Source organism: Excalfactoria chinensis, chromosome 2, assembly GCF_039878825.1.
Source record: "Excalfactoria chinensis isolate bCotChi1 chromosome 2, bCotChi1.hap2, whole genome shotgun sequence".
In the NCBI taxonomy this organism is placed as follows: domain Eukaryota; kingdom Metazoa; phylum Chordata; class Aves; order Galliformes; family Phasianidae; genus Excalfactoria; species Excalfactoria chinensis.
The window spans coordinates 133,409,942-133,430,481 of record NC_092826.1 but is presented as its reverse complement, the minus strand read 5'-3'; the positions used below and the strand labels follow the sequence as shown (position 1 = coordinate 133,430,481).

General features: G+C 45.9%; 1 protein-coding gene across 2 annotated transcripts in view; it reads right to left on the bottom strand.

Annotated features, from left to right (window-relative positions):
- PTPRN2 (protein tyrosine phosphatase receptor type N2) overlaps positions 1-20,540 on the bottom strand; it is a 620,737-nt gene that overhangs the window by 98,004 nt on the left and 502,193 nt on the right. For both annotated transcript variants that reach the window (XM_072328503.1, XM_072328501.1), the window contains exon 13: positions 5,647-5,859. In XM_072328503.1, coding sequence (XP_072184604.1) covers positions 5,647-5,859 — 213 coding nt within the window. The remainder of the gene's footprint in view (positions 1-5,646; positions 5,860-20,540) is intronic.

The window sequence follows — 20,540 nt, the reverse complement described above, 5'->3', positions numbered from 1 at the left end:
CATTACTCAACTCTTTCTTCTCCCCCTTTACTGCTATGCACTTCTGCATGGAATGAGTGTTTGGAAGAGTGAAATAACTGTTACAGTGCTTTATAATCATAGAATAATAGAATGGTTTGGGTTGGAGGGGACCTTAAAGACCATCCAGTCCCTACCCTCAGCCATGATCAGGGTTGCCACACACCAGCTCAGGCTTCCCAGGGCCCCATCCAACCCAGCCTTGAGCACCCCAGGGATGGGGCACCCACAGCTCTCTGGGCAGCTGTGCCACTGCTGCAACACCCTGAGCAAAACATTTCTTCCTAACATCTAACCTAGATCTCCCCTCTTTTAGTTTACGTAACAACACTACATACAAAGTATTTGCAGGTTATTGTGGGTCTATTTTAAGATAAAACTCTAATTAAAGAGAATTGCTCACGTAACACACGCCAGAGAGGCCTGAAAGGGAAAGAACAGCTCTTCCAATACATACACCTCCCGGTGTATGTTTTATTGCAAACAATTAGTCCTTTTGCTTTATATTCACACGAGACATCTTTTTTTTTTTTTTTTTTTTTTTTTTTTTCTCTTTTAATAAGGACACCAGAAAGGAAAGGATGAGGAGTGTGTTCTGTCCTTTGTTTTCCCAAAAGAAAACACATTGAGCCTTATGGCAAAATTTGCACCTATCCAAAAGCCTTATTAAAGGTATTCCTTACTGACAAGTTTACTGAATACTCATGTATCGAATACTCACCGTCCTCAGTGATAGCTGAGGCTGAGTGAGAGCCCTTAGAGGCAATTTATATAGATGTGAGCACTTCTGCAGGGCACTGAACAGCCCCAATTTTCCACCTTACTTTGCTCCTGGACCTGACGTTAACTTCAGTATTACCAAGAGCTTGACAAATAAGGTCAGCAAACTTTGCTTTTTTCCTTAATTTCATTTAATTCACAAAACTCAATTTTCTAAGGAGCTGATATATAGTATTACTACTGTGTTAACCTCTAATACTACAATAGCATGTTTGCTTATGGAATCAATCTAGAGTTTAAAAGACAAAACTATATTAGATGCAATGAATTCTCTGTATTTAAATACACAAAGTGGACATGATGGCTACTCAGAGAGTGGGTTCTTTCAGTGGGAGCCTTTAAAAATACTTGTAGCAGCAAAACCCCTGTTGTAAATGCTTTTCTCTCTCCAAAACTACCAGCAGGATCAAATCTTTCAAAGCACTGAGAAGTTTTTAGTGGTTTTGAACCAGAAGGATCATGTAATTAATAAGACTGAAACTGACAAAGGAGTATATAATTTATATATAATGTAACACAAGTAACAATACAGAATTTAACATATAATTCACAATTATAAGCCTGCCAAGTCACGTTACTGGAACAAGCTTTAAACCAGCGGATGATGTAACCCAGCTGCACTGACGGTGCACAGCTCGTGTAACCTTGAATATCTCAGGCAGCTGCAGAAGGACCTCATTGTAAACTGCCTGGTCTTTGCCCCCTCACTTTCTAAAGGAAATTCTTTTGGCTGAGGCCAAGGAGAATTAAAAAGCACATTATTGACATAAAATATTAAAAGACGGCTCTCTGAAGCCAGCTTCAGTGCATTTTAATTTCTGCCTTTAAGTTCCATTATGGCCAATGTTTTGCAGAGCGTTACCAGCGATGCAGAAGATGATGCTTACAGTAAAGTTCTGCAACTGGAAGTAGAAAATACGCTGATTTACCATCTTACCCAACCCAGCGTTCTGCACACAGGGGTCAGAAGGCAGAGTTCAGCCAGACTCACCAATACATCACCCAGAATCCAGCAGAGCATTCCTAAATAGCTGTAGTCGCTAATAGGCACTCATTACATTAATAGATTGCTCGCTAATGGGCGCAGTGATGAGGGAGCTGCCCGCTCCGCAGCCCCGCTCGCAGCCCATCCCCGCGTCCCTGTGCCCCATTCTCTCCGGGTGATGCTCCAAAGCCTTCAAAGGGCACGAGGAAAATCTGCTCGGTGTGGTGAAAGAAATCAGAGGGGCTCTGCTGAAAATTCCTAAAACGCTTCTGCCCTAATCTTCTGGAGCAGAGAGGGGACTCGCAGAATACTAAACTTGCTTTTCAAAGGAGATCAAAGCAACTCGAGCAACAACTGCAAACATGAACGGAGGTGTGCGCATGGGCGCGGGGAAGGCAGAGAGCCTCTCTTCAGCCGCCCACGAAGGCTCCCCCTAACTTATCTACCCATTACACATGTGGTTTGAAAGGACAGGAGACGCGTTTAAAAGGTACACACGAATGCTCTGCCTTTGTATGGGCTGCGTTTCATGCACACACAGCGTTTTACGAGATACACTGCTGCCGTTAATTCTGAAAAGCTCCTTAGCCACAGTCTCATTAAACCAGCCTATAATTTCGCGTTTGTTTAGCGATTCAAAGATAAATGAAGTTGCGACTGGGTATCTCCCCTTCCCGGTGTTACCCTGCAGTTGGGGTTAGTCTCGCAGACCGTATTTAACACTTTGGCAGCCAGATGCTTGCTTAGGAAATCCCCCTCAGAACAGATTCACAGCTCAGCCACATCCAGCAGATATTTTATTTGCCTGCTTCTACCTGCCCGTGCCCCCTATACCTCCACCAGAGCCCCCCGTATGAGCTGCACTTGCACAGCAGTGCTGATCTGATGTGCGGTGTCCCAACAGCACCAAGGTTGGCTCCCAGCTCTGGCACTCAGCACCGAGGAGCCCCAGCAGCCAACCTGCAGTTTCCCTGACAATACGATTTGTGTTTTCTCCTTCCCAGTCTGCTATTCCGCTGTGTAAACTAGAACCCAAAATAAATAAATAAAATCGAAAGGAAAACAGCTGTGGGAAAAAACTCTTCTAAGTTCACAGGGTGAGGAAGGAATGAGTAAAACCCCAAGTGAACTCTCCTGGCTGAACTGGGTTAGGATGAAAAATGCTGCTGCTAAATCTTGAAAATTTAGGTCAGTCTTGTTTATGTGGAGATATAAAGCACTGACATTTGGAGAAGCACGTGAACTAGATGCAGTATTTCAGCACTTCCTCTGAATCACGGTGGGCCACGGGGCCCTTTCATACCGACCAATTTCCCCTCCTTCAAATTAAAACAAATAAATCTGAATTGTCACTTAGGCTGCAACCGGCAACACATTGGAGTATCGTGCTTTAAAGTCTAGTGGCAGCAGCTGCTGAAATATTTCATACTTTTAAAACAGACTGAGTTAACCAAGTAGATACTTGGGAAGCATTTAACTGATGCAGAAGAGAACAAAGTAGATACAATTTCCAAAGCTATCTTCTTTTTTTTTTTTCCTTCCCCGTGTGAATGCGGGTCGCATTATAACCCTATGAATACCAGAGAAGATGAGGAAAAGGATAATTGATGCTTTTTTGAGACCTAATTGATGTTATCCGTAACACGCATCACACCAGATACCCACTCCTTTTAACACAGCTCAACATATGGCAGTTCTGACTATTCAAACAGGGCTCAGTCCTATTTCTCCTTAAATCCGTGTGAATAGTTTATTATACACAAAACGAGGCCCGACAATTCATTTTGCTAAAAAGCTACTTAGCAGCAGCAAAACTGCTCAAGTATTTTGCCTATACTTGGGCCTCCTACGGCTGCCACTGAAACCAATGGCAAAATTCCCATCTCCTTCCATGGGAGGGGAGCCAAGCCCTTAGAAACCTTTGTATTTAAGGAAAAACAGTTTTCCTCCCACTCATGACTACAGTTCTCCTGAAAAACCAATGGAAATGCTGAAGAAGTCAGGTGGTTCGGATTGGGCCCAAAGGTCAAGAACAAAGAATATGAAGGCAGTTCTGCTATTGGAAAACTGAGCAGCATCCTCAAAGCACTGCCTGGCTTCTTCGCCTGCTTGTTTGTTTGTTTACTGTTATTATTTTTAACAGAAAATGACACTTCTAGATCCGACTAGGGAGATTTTAAAACATATATAAATCCTGGAAGAAGAAATGAAGCGCACATTTCATTTAGTGTCTGGATTACAGCTCCTTATTAAACAAACCAGAGCTCATTATAAAATCAATATCAACTTAACCACTCTGCTCCCAGGAGAAATGGCAAAAAAGGTCACTCCAAGAAATTCAAACAATTTTCCTGCTGGAAGGGCACGATTTTAATTACAGATACTATTAATTAGAGCTGTCACTAAGAAGATTGTCCTGTTAATTATCACAAATTCAGTTTCAAGTGTGATTTTGGAACCTGGAGGGCTTTCTTCAGAAAAGTAAAATAAAATAAAGAATTTGTGCATTCATGTTTAATGAAAAAAAGGGGGAAAAGGGACTACCTATGCCTTCCGTGGCTGTGGTTTGAATCAATCAACAGCAAACTCCATACTGAAAACAAACAGACATGTTTACAGCCATGATCTCTTCGGTCAACTAAACTCAGAGGACGAGTTGCTGGTTGGGCCACATGTTGTCCTGGAGGATCCTCCATTGGCAAAATAAAAAAGCACTGGAAATGCTTTTGCCCTTGCTCTCTCTCGCTTTAGAATTCATTACATGTAAAGACCTAAAGGAGGTCTGAGGATTTTCTCTTTACAGAAAGGATTGCATTCAAACCGAAAAGCAAAACCGCTCCTGAAGATACCAATTGTTACAGAAACATCTGCATTTATCACTCATCACTATCATCTCCCCGAGCCCAGCCTGGGGACAGGCACTGCACATTCTCCTCTCCGACACAGAAGCAGCACAGACAAACACAAACTTCCCGAGTTTATTCCTGGCTGCCGGTTTGAAGCCTCAGAATACCAAAAGGCCATCATGCCTGATGCTGAGCAAAGCAAGAAGGTAAAACAGAACTTGACAGAGAAGTACCAAGAGGAAGACCCGGTCAGTGCGCAGCACACACGGATACTACAGCAACAATATCTACACATTCTTGAATTCTTTTTCCCAGCCAAACTCCAATTATTGGGGGCTAAAACACAAGAGCTGCGTGGTGTGTGACCAAAACACAAGCAATGCCGTCACCAAGAACAGCCCAAGAAATCGGCCCCGGGAGCTAAAACAAACTCTAGCAAGATGCAGCCTCTCTCCTTCGGCACTTGAAACTGAAAGAGAAACCCCGGTGGTTTGTGATGTGTTCCAGCAAATCTGAGCGCAGCACTCCCGCCTTCCTGGGCACACATCTGCCACCATTGTTCTCCTCGAAACAGCCCCCATTCACCTCCCCATCTATCAGCATTACATTTCATTTTATCTGAATAATGGCAGAAGGTGGCAACAGATCGGGTCAAAGGCTCTTTTCATATCAGACCCCGAAGAAGTCGATTACTCAAAAAGAGAGACATCTTCAGATAACCGTGCAAACCATTCCTCAGAAACGCTAAAGATTTTCCATTATTAATAGCTACAGGGGTGACAGATTATGGATATTAATGTTATTTTTCAGAGAATTTCAACAGCGAGGGGCTTTCTTTTCCTTCTTTTAATGTTTCTAATTGGACACAAATTTACAGCAAGAGCCACGACGACTGCCCAACAGTAAGGAGCTGCTCCCGGGAACACTCACGAGAGATAGGAGGGGGGAAACGCTGAAAACAAACGGAGCTGAACAGGGCTGGGGAGGAGGAGGAGGAGGAGGAAGGCTGGTGCTTACCTGATAAGCAGCGGTAGCGTCGGATCCGGCGTCAGCCCCCAGGGCCGAGAGCTTCTCCTTGAGCCGGTGGTGGGCGCGGTGCCGGAGGCAGTAGACGACCCCCGAAGCTGCCAGGACCCCGGCGATGCAGGCGAGGGAGAGAAGGGTGAGGAGGAGAAATTTGGCCGACTCTGCCTCTTCCCCGCGCTGCGGGAGCGGCGGGACGTGGCTTTTCTGCAGGGGAGGAGAGAGAGGCAGCGCCTGAGTGCGCGGAGCGGAGCGGTGCGGGGGCCCCGTCGGGGGAAGCCCCCGACAGCGCCGACTTGCAGCGGGGCCGGAGCCCAACGGCAGGCAGGGACAGCGCTACGACCCCCCCCCCCCCGCTCCGTCCCGTCCCGTCCCCTCCCCTCTTCTCCCTTCCCCGCCCGTCCCCTCCCCTCCCGGCTTTCCGCTCCCGAAAGGCGGAGGCGGGCGCTGGGTGCGCGCAGCGCCGGGTCCCCCCTCCCTCCCCAGCCATACGGAACAGCAAGGGAAAATCCGTTTGGTTTTTTCCTTAGCGTGAGAAATAAAACACGAAACAACAGAAAAAGAAGAAGAAGAAGTAGGTGGCGGTTCTTCCTTTTGTCTGTTACAGAAGAAAAAGGATTGTATCTATAAAAAAAGAGCCGGATAGTTCCAAACTCCTCCAGATGACTATTATTTTCCCAGTAATAGGAGAGAATCCTTCTCGTGCATTTCACTTGTCTCCATGTGCTAAAAAGTTGTACAATAATTTCCCCTCATTAACTTCATTATAAGCTATATTAGCAACAATTAAAAACGCAACATGAAAATGAAAAGACCAGGCGCGCAAATTGCAGCAGGACTCATTTGGCCCGCGTTCCCCCTTTCACAATTACCAGGGAAATGAATTGAAAAGCACGCCCCTGCCTCAGCCCTGGTTGCTACAAGATGAGAACAATTAGCAAACTCCTTTCCACCACCTAATTTCGCGTGGTAACAAAATGGATTTTTCCCCATGAATGCCTAGCCGGCCTATTCATTATCTCTCCTCTATTAGTAATTTTCTGCTCCGTATTCAGCTAGCCAGCTCTTAATTTCCTCCTGTCTTGCAGTGTACACAGTGGCTCTTATGTCAGGCCCGGTCCATTTTTATCTTGTAATCATAAAGGCCACCAAAGCAATTATCGCTGGTCTTGACTGTAAAAGCTTGTCATTAATTAGCCTCCTTGCCTTCAGTGCTGCGGATTAGCCGGGGCTGAGGCTGAGTTAATGGAAATGCGGCTTCAAGGAGCCTCCCGGATTTTCTCTCCTGGACGCTGGGAGCGGAGGATGCTCGTCCGGCTCTGGGAAGCCCCGGGGGCGGGCGCGGACCCCACTCGGCCCGGCCCGGCTCAGCCCGGCTCTGCTCGCACCGCCCCCCGGCCCCTCCTCCCAATCCCACCAGCCACCAGGGGGACGGGGCCGCTCTCCCCTCCCCGGGGGGCTCCAGGGGCGCCTCCCCTCGCCCCCCACCCCGGGCCACCTGCCCCGGCCGCCGCGGGCTCGCAAGCCGAGCCGGGAGGGAGCAAACCCGACGGCATCACCCCGGGGGCCCGGTGAGGCGCGGCGCTGCCGCGCTCTGCCATTAGCATTTCAGTGAAAGGGACGCCGTCCCCTCGGGGCCAGGGGTCGCGATCTGCATCTCAATAGGCGGCCCCCGCTAAAGGGCCGCCGCCCCCTCCCCGACGGCTGCGCCCCGGGACGTTAATCCGCCTCTCCGCTCCGCTCGGCCCCCCAATAGCGAGGCACAGAGGAGCCCCCCCGAGCCCAGCTCGGGCCCCCCGCGATGCCTGGGGCCACCCAGCCCCCCTCCCGCACCCCCTCCAGCCCCGAAGGCGCGTCCCCGCCGCGTAGCCCCGGCTCTCCAACCCCACGGCTCACAGATCTCCCCTTTCTCCGCTTTTAGCACCGCGGTTTTAAATGCTTTTTCCTTCGCCTTTCGCCGTGTGAAAGAGCCGCGCAAACGCCAGGGGGAAAGGGCTGTGCGAGGGAAACAATGAAAATGACGGGAGCAAAGTGCTGTCAAGCGCCCTGAGTAAACACGGGGGAGAGAAGGAGCGTGCTTTCCCCTCGACTCCCGTAGTTATAGTGACGGGAGTGCCGCTTCCAACTTCTCGCAGCTCGAGTGGCGGCCTGCCCGGAACAAAGCGGTGTGGGCAGAGATCCGCTTCTCGTAACGGGAAACGCGGGGAAACTGCCGGGTTTTGGGGTGCGAGTTTAGGGTTAGGATGCTTTGTCGGCACCACGTCGGGGAGCGTTTTCCATGGGGAGCCCATGGAGCAGCGTCCGTGGTGCTGGGCATCAGACGGCCAAAGGCTTGCAAAAAATCCAGATCAAAACAAAACAAAACAAAACACAGGTCTTCCTAGGGAAGCAGCCAGGAATGACCAGGAGGGAAGAGGCGCTGGGGCAGCGGCAGCCGCACCTCCGCCCCATCACATCGGGAGAAGTCAGCCCATCTCCCGGCCGCCGTCTCCTCTCCCCTCTATGCCGCCGGGGTCGGGGCGGAGGAGCAGCCTGGGAGTCGGGGCCCCGCGTACATCTCCGCCGTCGAGGATCTCAGGACTGGGTCTGCAACGAGGCCCGGCCCCGGGACGCGTCCCGACAGGAGAACCTCAGGTCCCCGGTGCTCCCAATGCAAACCCACAGACCCGCTGCCCTTCCAGCACATCAACCGTCAAACGATGAAACGGGCAAAAATGAATCCAGCGAGCTCGTTCCAAGCTCCCTCCTTCCGTCCCTCCTCTCCCTCCCAGTCAGGAACTGAGATTTCCCCTCGACCAAAGCTCTCATTCTTCTTTCCCCGCAATAAGGCCTCAGCCTGAAACGGAGCCCAGGGTTAATTAGAGGCGTCCTGTCAGACTTGACTCGAAATTGAAAGAAAAATGTTTAAATATTTATGAATTTGACATTTACAGTCGGATGTCTTTTAAGGCACAACACCTCTCCCTGTGCTCTCTCCGGCTGCCACGGTGTGCGCCTGGGGTGGAAGGGGAACAATAGCTGTTGCATAACAAGAAAAACAAATCACCTTTCTTTCCCCTAAGGCTCAACAAATAAATAGACCACATAAATTACACATAATTAAATATTAAACTCAGCTACATGTAACTATGCATTTTTTAAACTTTATAGAGCTGAATATATTGACATCCCCCTGAATGATTTCCTTTTCGGAAACACATGTAGTATGAGTCCCAATGAAGGCAAAACCACTGATCCTCAACGGACGGCTTAGAAAATAACTCAAAACATTCAGGCTTTGGTCTTTGCTTGCTTTGCAATGGCCCAATCCATGCTAAATTTCAGATGACAAAGCTTCACCCCATCCCAGAGCATCACACTGACCAACCACTTCCACTCTTCCATCCTGTGACTCTACACTCACCAGTGCTTGCTGGAGCTACACCGCTTCCATAAGGGTTGCCCTGCTGTCATCGTGATTATTTTAAGAGAGAAAAAATGTACGGGATCTGATCTCACATTGGCTTTCCCAGTCCCTTGGCAGAGCACATCTACACACAGCCCAAAGTGAAGCAGTCAATAGCGCAGCGTAACGCCGGAGTCACAAATCACCGCTCGAATCAAAGCGCCGCGTCCCATTCTGCGGCGTCATCCCATGATTCAGCACAAACAAATCCCAGGCAAATGGCAGTAAATATTTAATGGAGGCTTTCATGTAAGTAAGTTCTCACACCTATGTTGGAAGAAGAGTAGGGGAAAGCCTTTGTGTCAGTAGAGAGGGCTCCGTGCAGGGGTGTGAGCGCTCACCTTTCAGATGCCCCAGCAGAATTAAGTCCGTTATTGCCCTTAGGACACAGGGCCTGATTCTGCTCCAGGCTGAAGCAGAACTCTCACTGAACTTGAGGTTTGAGGTCCACTTTATCAGTGTAAGGAGGTATTTCTGACAACGCTCAGCTGCTGCACCCAGCCATGCCTCCACGTTGTAAAGGCAAAACCACTGTGCTTCATTTAGGATCAAGCTCACACTGCATTTTTGTTTTGCAGTTTGTGCATGCCTTGATTATGACATCGCTATCAGGTAGATTGGTTTCTAAGCAATAATAATTAAAAAGAAGCAGATTTCTTTGTAAACGTGGGCAAAAGGAGCATCTTGAGAATATGATTTGTTTCAAAATATCAGAACGTTAAAAAACTCAAGAGGTGCTATTTTTAATTTGGAATTCACTATAGAATCTAATAAATGAGAGAAGTGAGGCGGAAATAATCATGTATTAATTCTGTGCATTACAAAATCTTTTCAGAAGCTATTATCAGAGCAAGAGGCATTGTGGTTTGGATTCAGGGTGGGAGAAATCCTTTGTGCAACTGAAAGCTATTGTTCCTCTGTGCAGATGAAATTGTACTTGCAAATCTGCCATTCAAAGAGCGAAAAGAGTGCCTGGGCAGAAGAAAAGAATTCTACAAGAAAATCGTTCCTCTTAGAAATGAACTTCAAGAAAATAAGTTCTAGCTCACCAGCTTCTCTTGTTTTTCTAAAAGGACCCTTTGCTAATAGGCTCAGTGCTAGAAGGGAACGTGTGTTATTTCCTTGATAGATGAAACATGAAGAAAGGGACGGGTGGGGGTCTGTGTGGCTGCATATACTATATGTACTCAAATATATATATATATATATATATATATATATATATATATATATATATACACACACATATATATGTCTGCTTGTTTAAATAAATCTAAACTTAAATCCACTTCTAGTGAATTCCTGCTGCAGGGTGACTGGGAATAGAGGATGAGATGCTCTATTCTCTTTAACTTTGATAGGTCACCAGAAACCCAGAGGCGCACTCAGCATCAGGACAAACCTGGCTATCTCACTCTGTCCCTAGGAAACCTACAGATACCATCTTCCTTTGTAAAATAAGAAAGCAAAACAAAGGGAAAGCAGCAGCTCCCTCAGTTTTGTGGCTGCCCCTCCTCACCCAGGTGGGTCTGTGGGGCACAGGGATGCTCACAACATGGGTTTTGGTTCAGCACCGTACTGCCAGGCTGCACGGCCCAGGCTACTTGTTGGTGCTTTAAGGGGATATCTGTAAAGTGAGGAAGAGGTGTGTGGGGCTGCTTGGCCTCCCTCCTTACAACGCCCCCCCTTGCCCGGCTTGCCTGGTGCCAGGATGGCTTTCAGCAGATGTCAGTTCATCACCTGAAATGAGGTCAACGTAATGCTTTCACTCGAGAGGGTGAAATCGGAGGGGAAGGTGCTTTTGGCTTCTTCTAGGGGTCGGGAAGATTAGACAAATCGACGGGCACAATGGGCAGATGGATTTCTGGGAACTGCAGCTTATTCAAATCACTGAGAAAGGTCACTGCGAGAGCCACAGATCTATTCATCGGTGGGGGCACAATGATCTTTCCGCAACCTTCAACACCACAAAGCACTCTGGAGCGTCTCTATACCTTTTAGTAGGATTAATGCCACAAACAATGACTGAATACAATCAAGAATTCAGCGAGTTCAAAGATCCCTTGATCAATGGTAGATATTTTCCTCCTAAAGGCAAACAGAAGTGAAGTTTCTGGTTAGAGTTACGAGAAACGATGGTAGGCATTGTCCTGAGTCCCACTACGAGGCGATGCTGAGATGCCCAGAGGTCTGAGAACCTCGAAGAAGTTTGTGGTGTAAGGTTGCAAAAGAGGAAACGTATCGTAAACGTCAAGGTTTTCTCGAGGCTCTGAGTATTAGTTAAAGCACAGCACGAAAAGCCTACAGCATCAGCTGAGATGTGCAGGTGGGAAACAGGACAGCCACATCCACGCCTGCGGAGGAGGAAGGCAAAGCCGGAGGTGTGGAGAGGAGACGCCGGGGTGAAGAAACTTCCATTCCCAGCTCCGAGCGATGCGGGGAAAGCAGCAGAACGGGAGCACCGGGACGCCCATTTCCTCCTTAGCCCGGGCTTTGTCAGCCAGAGCAAAACGCGTAAGCAGAGGGACAGAGAAGGTCCAAGCCACAAAACCGAGCCAAGAGGTCGGTCATCGACAGCGGAGCTCGGTCAAATATCTCCGGCAAAGAGCAACGCGAGCCGCTGCGCCAGCGCCGACCTAACGCCGATGCCGAAGGCACATCGCTCAGAGATGAGCTAAAAGCGCCCTCCGAGCGGCTCTCGGAGCGCAGCCGGAGCCCCGCAGCGGAGCGGCCGCCCCGTCCCAACGCCGGGACCCGCCAGTCGCCCCCACTCCCCCCCGTGAGCCGAGCGGGCTCCGACGGGGCGGGCTGGCAGCGGCCCCACTCGCTCCTCGCCGCCATCCCCGCTCCCGGCGCGGCTCCCACCGCCCGCAGACCCCGCGCCGCGCTCCCCCCCGCTCCGCGTTTACCTGCTGCCATGGCGCTGCCGCCGGCGGGCCGCCACCGGCTCCTCCCTCGGAGGGCTCGGCGCACCTCGGCGGGCTCCGGCCGTCCTCCCCCGCTGCCCCCTCTCCTCCCCTCCTCCTCCGCGCAGACAAAGGCGGCGGAGGCCTCCACGAGCGCTCAGCGCAGCTCCGAGCGCTCCGGGGGAAGCGGGCGGCCCCGAGCGGCCCCGCGGGGCGCGGGCGCGGGCGGAGGATGCCGGCGCGCCCCGACGCTGCCCTCCTTATATCGGGCCGCTCGCAGCCCCTGCCGGCTGCCGCACATGGCCCATCCACCGGTTGCTATAGCGATGCCTACCCTCCACATGTTGCTGGCAGCAATTGGCTAAGGAGGTCTGGGCTGTTCAGAAACCCTTCGCCGGTGTGAGGCGATGAATGGACACCGCCTGTGTCACTCATTTGGAAAAGCTGTTTGGGGTTTCTGTCGTGGATGTGGGATTATTTTTTTATTTTTATTATTTTTTTTAACGTGTTCTCCCCTCCCGTCATTTTTTTTTTTTTGGTGTCACTCTCGCAAGATGGAAGCGGCGGGGGCAGAACAATGACGGAGGAGCCAAATAATAATGATAAAAATAAAATCATCAAATCAGGACAGCACAGCAAACCTAAAGAGCATGAGAGCATTTGCATAACAATACGGGAAAGAACCCCGCAACGTCTCTTCCTGAAAGGACTTTCCTGCGTTAACAAAATAAAATGAAAACAGCCCAGGGCCGAACACAGGAGGTCCAAACTTTCCTCTATCCGCCCCCGTTCCCGATACCGCACGAAGCGAGGAGGGCGCGGCGAGCTGCGGGGCCTCTCCCGCAGAACGAAGCGGCCCCTGCAGGTGACAAGTCCGACGAAGCCCCCATCCGCTTTCCCATTGTTTCCCCTTGCCACGACAGCTGGAGGCGGCAGGCAGGGACCGGGGGAGGGATCCACTTCCCTTTCCCTGATCGCTCCCCCTCGGGGAAAACCCGCCCGAGTCAGGAGAGCCCCAAATCCCCGGGAGCAAGAAGGCTGCCGGGCCGGGTTACCCATTCCCGCAGCCCCGGTAGCCGTCGGGGGCCCGACCCGCTGCGGCCGTTGCGGACTGTGCCTTCCCTGCAGGGCTTGGGCTCTTCATAGCCTTTCCTGTGACACTGCAGCAACCTTTGGGGCATCTTTCCCTTTCCTCCTCCCTTTCCCTTGTTTCCCCTTTTTCCTTTTCCTCTTTCCATTCCTTTATTATTATTATTATTATTTTTTACAACGATCCCTCACAATGCTCCTTATTCCTGAGCCCTTCCACAGGGCCTGCCTAGGGAGCCAAGGAAAGGTGAAGGCAGCCCATGACCCCGAAGCATTGCTCCTGCCCCAGCACAACCCCACTGAAGCCTACAGGGAAGTGCCAACAGCGTTGTTCTGCTACTTCCAGAAAGAAGAGAGCTGTCACATCACGCTCCCACCCAATCGTCCTTCCCATCTCAGGTTTAGTAAGATGTTGTCAGAACACAAGTTCTGACCATGACATTTTTAGGGGAGAACAAGCGCTCCTATCATTTCTCCCCAGCTCCTACTCACAGAAACCCCCTCACAGCATCCATCAGTATCCAATCAGCTCCATTTTTGGTGCATGGCCACAGTGACTGCCCTGCTGCTGGCACTCATTCCACCAGCATCCTGCCTCCATAGCACACAGTTTGCTCACTAACATGTATTACTCAGGTTGGAAGATAAATGAACCCACCAGGAGATCTCATTAGGACACGTGTGTTTGCATATTGATCCTCCCAATGAAGTGTCTCAAACGGATACCTACTTCCATTCCCTTTAGTGTTTATATCTCTCACTTACAAATATTGTAATTATCATTTGCTGGGTGAATGTTGCATCTTCCTAGGGCTGCTGGGAGACAAACTAGTGGAGCAGGACATTGACCAAAAGGGCCAAGAGACAGCATGATACCACTTCAAATACACATTTCTTTGTTACACAACAGTGACATTTTGAGGAATTTAGGGTGAAATTTGAAATTCTTCTCATTTTTTACATCGTTTTCATGACTGTTAACACTTGCTAAATACAACACTTGAAAAGACTTCAGCGTCAAACCACAGAGGAGACATTATTTTAACGGATTAGTTAATGTTCTGTTCACTAAATGCAAGACGTGCTGCCAGCTGAAATAAATGATGTTGAATAGTTTACTGGTTTAAAACTTGTATAATGTTTTTGAAGCCCTCATCATATTGCTGCTCACAGCCCTCATTTGAGGGTCAGCTAACTGGTGCTTGGTAAACTCATTTTCAGTTGAATAACTTACATTTAGGCCATCTAAACATGCCTTTTTCCCCCCAACCCAATATGATTCAATGCATTCATTAACAGGAAAACAACACAAAACCAATCAGCGGCATTTCAATAGAGGATTTCTAGAAAGTTTTGTGCCTTTTTCCTGGAAAATATTTGTAAGTAAAAATGACTTTGAGGCATTTCCACTATTTTCAGCACATGTAAAATACTGGGATTTGGGGGGGTTCACGGCAACATTCACTCAAAATAAAGAGCTGCATTTGAACTATGCCTAAGCAGAAAGATCCTGCTGTGGATTTTACAATTGAAATGAAAGTAATTTGGGAACATAATTCCAGTTTGCACAGTCTGACAGGCAGCAATGCTCCATGTTTGCTTGGATTCCCCATAAAAATCTCTTCTTCATGTCCAGATGCCAAGAAGTCTTCTGACCTTCCGCCCTTGATTTCTGACTGATGCCATGTTGGGAATCTGCCCATACTGTTTTAAGTTCAGTTACTTCTACAAATGTCTACACAACGTACAGCACAACTCAGATTTTCATTCTTTTAAGGGATGTATAATTAAGATAAAAGCCATTTAATCTCATCTGTTCTTTTGTTGCCATCTTGTCAAAAAGTTTTACCTAACCTACTCTGGAGCCTGGATAGTTACAATCCAGCCCAAGAATGTTGCACAGGATTTCCCATAGATTTTCTGCACGTGTATCTTAACATCAAAGTTAAGTTTCCTTCACTCCTATGAAAAAGAACTCCTTCCCAAATACTCACTTTCTGAACGTGGAACACGAACATGGACTTAGAAGAATGTAAACTACCAAGCTTCACTAAGTTGTCTGTCTTATATTTTTGTGTTCATCTCTGAAGATCAACAGCAGCCACTTCCCACTTACAGGCAAATTCTAGAGCCCTCAACTTTATTAAGAAAATGATTTCATTCTGCCTAAGATTTGAGTCTAATTAAAGCCTTACATTTTTAAACTGATCAACTAAATTTGAGCTGCATACTATTCTTCAGAGACAGCTTAAAATATTAATTAAGTAAAGAGTGCATTTTTCATTTAATTACATTAATATCATTTCAATAAATAAAATAGTTTTATGCTTCATCAAATCAAACAAACTTGAATGCAGATTTTCCTATTGATTCTTTCTCTGCTCTCGTTGGTCCCTATGACTGTCTGTTTTGAATTGGGAAAGAGGTGGAGGAGGTTTGGAGGTTCCCATCAGTGAAATCAGCTCCAGGAAGGTGAGCTCAGTCATTAAAAATGGATACACATATGGGCATTTGTAAACAAACTAAGGTTTCCTTTGCATAGAATCATAGAATGATAGAATGGCCCAGGTTGTAAAGGACCACAGTGGTTTCAACCCCCCTGCTGTGTGGAGGGTCACCAACTATCAGACCAGGCTGCCCAGAGCCACATCCAGCCTGGCCTTGAATGCCTCCAGGGATGGGGCATCCACAACTTCTATTGTACTTTTCCAAATAAGTTAAAACAAATAAATTAGATCCCTCTGTCCTCTTGTCCGAGATGCTTAGCTATCCACAAAGTATCACCAAATGGATAGATAACTGAGTTTTAGTATTCAATCTAATTAAGGTAGGCGTGGTTTAGATGTGCAGGTGAACCTCTTCCTAGAGATAAACTGATGGAGGCAGTCTTGTTAGGAGCTAGGTGAACAAAAAATAGCGTCATTCTCCCCTTTTCAGTACTAATTCTGTCCTTCATATATTTGAGTGGCAGCTGAAAGAAAACTAAATATTGGAGAAAAAGTTTTAGAATAGCTGGGGAGTGGCAGCAGGTGTTTGGGAACACGTCCTTTAGCTGTTGCAGAGCACACTGAGCCCCTTTGTCACTCAGGGCCCAATCCTGCCAACCCCAACCTGAGAAATCCTTTATAAATCAACAGAACTAGTGGGAATAATGACTGGAAGACAACAGTAAATGTTTTCAGGGTCAGGCTTCGTATAAATCAATATTTCATAAAAATGCATGCAATACCAAAGCCTTAATTGCGTTGTGATTAGGTTTACATCCAGAGAATATAAAAATATTAATTTGAGTTTTAGCATGAGAGATTAAACTCTGTTATTATGAAAGCCTGATTAAGAAGCTCCTATAAAAGCGCCAATTCAAAACCTGTTTAGTGGTAAAACATGATGAGAAATGCGGGATTCTCTACCAGGATCTTGTTATAACCAAATGTGGCAGTCGCTGCAATGCTGAACTTATTTTACACATCGCCACAGTACACGCCAAGAATTGAGAGAGCTGTTAGGTATCAGTTTTCTCTACTGTAACATAAGCAGATTAGTTTTGTTAGAGTGTTATTTTAATACTGTAGTGAAAAGGTTATTTATTCCCTCTTTCCTGAGACGAAAACAAACTAGTGTTGTTTACACGTGAAAAAGAATTTTTGGAACAGTAGCCAGTGCTGCAAATCCAAATGAGATCTGAAATCAAGATGCTTTTTTTCTGCATTTGACACAAGTATTGCTCTTTTTATTTTACCTTCTAAGCCTCAGGACAAGCACAGATTATGTTAGAAATTTGTTATTCATTATACTGATGGTATAATCACCTGCAACCTACCTGAACCTGACATTAGAACGTATATTAGTTTTAAATTGTTTGCATTACAAATTTGAAATAAGGAAATGCTTTTCCAAATAAAGTCCTAAAGTAGATGGGTTTCTAAGTTCTTACATGCTTCACAGACTCCAGTTGGGTTTCTTCTTCCACAGACTTTCTGACTACAAAAAAGACTGTCTTTGTGGAAAGCACAGCAGTGCCTCCTAGAAAACACATTCAGGTGGCTTTTTGGTTGGTATATGATGTTATTTTAACAACTGTCAGAGCACTGTTAGACCAAATCAGTGCACCAGTAGGTATCCACTGTATTTAAGATTTCTGGCTGGTGCTGCTTTGGGGTCCCTGATCAGGGACTTCTGCTTTCAGACATGGCAGACAGATAGAAATGGTGGAAGTCATACTAGTTCTGGAGCTGTTTAACTGGTAATTTGTCAAAGGTGCCAGAGACCTGATAAAAAAGAGAAAGATCCTGAACCACATAGGAAGAGAGGCAGACCGGATTACTTTCAGAAAAACCCTTTTCCTCTCTTAGTCATACGAGCACTGAAGAGCATTGACAAATTTTTGCCTTTTCTGGCTATAGAAATGGAAAAATGACTATATCAGTTCATGTAACTAGCTATAAAACCTAGATAATTAATCATGTGTGGCAGCATGCCAAAAGAAGTATATCACAAAATCATTTTAAAGATATGTGCATTAAATGTGTGCCTTCACATTACACAGGGAGTCATAAAGATGGTTAACAAAGTACTTATCCTATGGTTTGCATTTTGCATGTAATGAGCCATGCACATACACATTCATTAGATTTTTTCAATTAATTTCAAAACAAAGCTCCATAGATCTAAAATTCTACAAAGAGTAATAATAAAGTGCAGAGTTGCAGCTTTGCTAACAGATGTGCATCCATGCACCCTAAACACAGGTATGCTCGCCAGGCTTTCATCTACACTTGATCACACAGTGTTTGAAGTGATCATCACTGAAGACTCATTGTTTTAAATGGAAGACTCGTACAACCAAAGAATGGCTTGGGTTGGAAGAGACCACTAAGATCATCCCATTCCAACCCCCCTGCTTGTGGGCAGGGTTGCCCTCCTTTAGATCAGAGCTGCCCAGGGCCCCATCCAACTCAGATGGAAGAAGAGCAACAATGCTGATTAAACAAACAGGAGCTTTCACCCTTAAGCAGTGGTTTTAAAAGGAGCACCGAGGGCTATATCCACACACTCACCAGTGGGTTCCCATAACTTCATCAGAATTTTCAGAAGGGCAAAGAACACAGGAGCCCTGTAAGAGCTTGGTGAGACAGACACTGACAGTACAAAGCTAATTGCAGTAGGAACATTAGAGCTTCTGAAAAGATCTTCTGTTTATCACTTTCCTGCACAATATCTGCCCTAATAGATAAGGCATATATATACAACAATAATTGGAGGAATTAAAGGCTGAGCATGAACATACTTTTTAAGCTTAATATTTGAAATTGGATCAGCTGTAGTCTTCCCATTTACTACTAGAAGGCTGTATGACAGGAATATAATAATTTTTCTCATTTATGTACTTGGTGTCTGTTTGTAGCTGGGTGGTTGATGGAACTCCAGCTGACTTCAGTGGGAACTCCATGCATGGGGTGATGGATTTCTCAGGCTTTTGAAAAGAAAAGATCTTGCCTCCTCCTAGCTACCCATTCTATACATGGTATCTTTGTTCAAAAAGCTTTCCAACAAATCTCAAAGATTCCTCTTAAATCAATATCAAATTGATTAAATTGTCAATCAATACTAATGATACAACCCTTTCAAATGCACAGCTTAGGAAAATTTAAGAGTTCTTGCACAAGCTACATATGGAATTTAGTTTTCCATTATGAATTATACATTCTCAAACTCCTAATTTTTATGTATTACGTTTCTGTATGAATTCAAGGAAATTAATGAGAAAGAGCACTTAAGGAAAATCTTGCTTTGGCAGTCCTTTCAGCTTCCTTGATCCCATTCTTGTGCTCCTGAAAACACTTTGGGGGTCTCAGAATGGACTTCAAGCACACCCAGGAGAAAGCTGCATGTTTGGTGCTTAGATCAGTCATTTTGTGCATGAAGGTAGAACTCTCAATCAAACATCTCAAAGCCAGGATATGTGGGCCCCAACTGAAGCTCAGACCTTCTCATACTACCTAGCATTGCTTAAGAGACAAAAGCACACTGAATCATAGAATCATATAATGGTATCACAGAATGGCTTGGGCTGGAAGGGACGTCAAGGATTAAGTTCCAACTCCTCTGCCAAAGGCAGGGTTGCTAACTTCTAGATCAAGTACTAGATCAGATTGCCCAAGACCTCATCCAATCTGGCCTTAAACATCTCAGTGATCACAGTGAAAAAAAAAAAAAAAAAAAAGAAAAAAAGAGAGAGAGAGAGAGAAAAAAGAGATTATATCTTAATATTGAATTTCTTTTTTTTTTTTTTTAAATTACAACCACATGATTAATATAATTAATGGAGACATTCTGCAATTCAGCCATTTGAGTAAGTGGAGAAGATGCAGCAGAGAAAGGCACATACAAGGGCATTGCTTAAAGTCTTCATTTTCCTAAGTTATTCTCTTTAGGTCATTATGTTTAATCTTTTTTTTTTTTTTTTTTTTTCCTTGAACTAAGAGAAGTCTTGAGACCGATTATTCTGCCTTCTATAAATATTTGACCCTGCATTGCTAGGAAGTGCTTTGTATGCCAATGTTCCTATTGTAACCCCACTAACCATGCTCCCTGTTGTATGCTTGTGCCTCCCACCCAATTTTATTGCTTCCCAAGACCCAAATAAATCCAAGAAACACAGAAAGCCCTTTAGATCCCCATTTGAGGGTTTAAGGAAGGAGCAACCACTCTCCTGGCATCCTGCATGTTCAAAAGAGCGCATAGCAAATATACAGTTTCTCCTCATTTACATTCAATATAGTAATTACTCTACTGTTGATCACAATTAAAAAACAACTGAAACAAAAATAATCTCTTTAGAAAAGTTACCATAGAAACAACACAAGAGAATTCCCTTTAAAAATGTCAAGATTTCCCTCACATTTAAATATGGGTTCTCAGGAATTACTCATGCATCATTAAAAACTGCAGTGAGTCATTACCTTAAAAATAAATACATAAATACACACTCGTTCAGAGATGGAGGGTTGTTTTTTTTTTGTTTTTGCCTCAACAAATATGTATTGTAACATGACCTAACTTTTGATTTTATCTCGTTCCATTGTACATCCCTAGAGAAAAGCTAAATGCTGACATCTCTCATTCGAACACCTGTTTGAAGAAGGGAAGGACAAAAATCATGAGTGACAAAACACACAGAAAATGAGAAGCACCAGAAAAAGCTACTCAGAGAGGAAGAATAATTTTGGATACATATGTACATCGCAGTTGACAAGTTGAATGGAAAGAAAAATGTCTGAAATGAGACACTGCAGACATAACCCACATATAGGGAGAATATGTTGCAATATAAAATGTTGCATCTTAAAATAAGAAATTTTCAAATTGAGAATTTTCTTAATTTAAAGTAATTGAGGCTGTAGTAATTCATTTTCTGCGCTGTGTCGGTTCATTTCCATTTCTTTGTG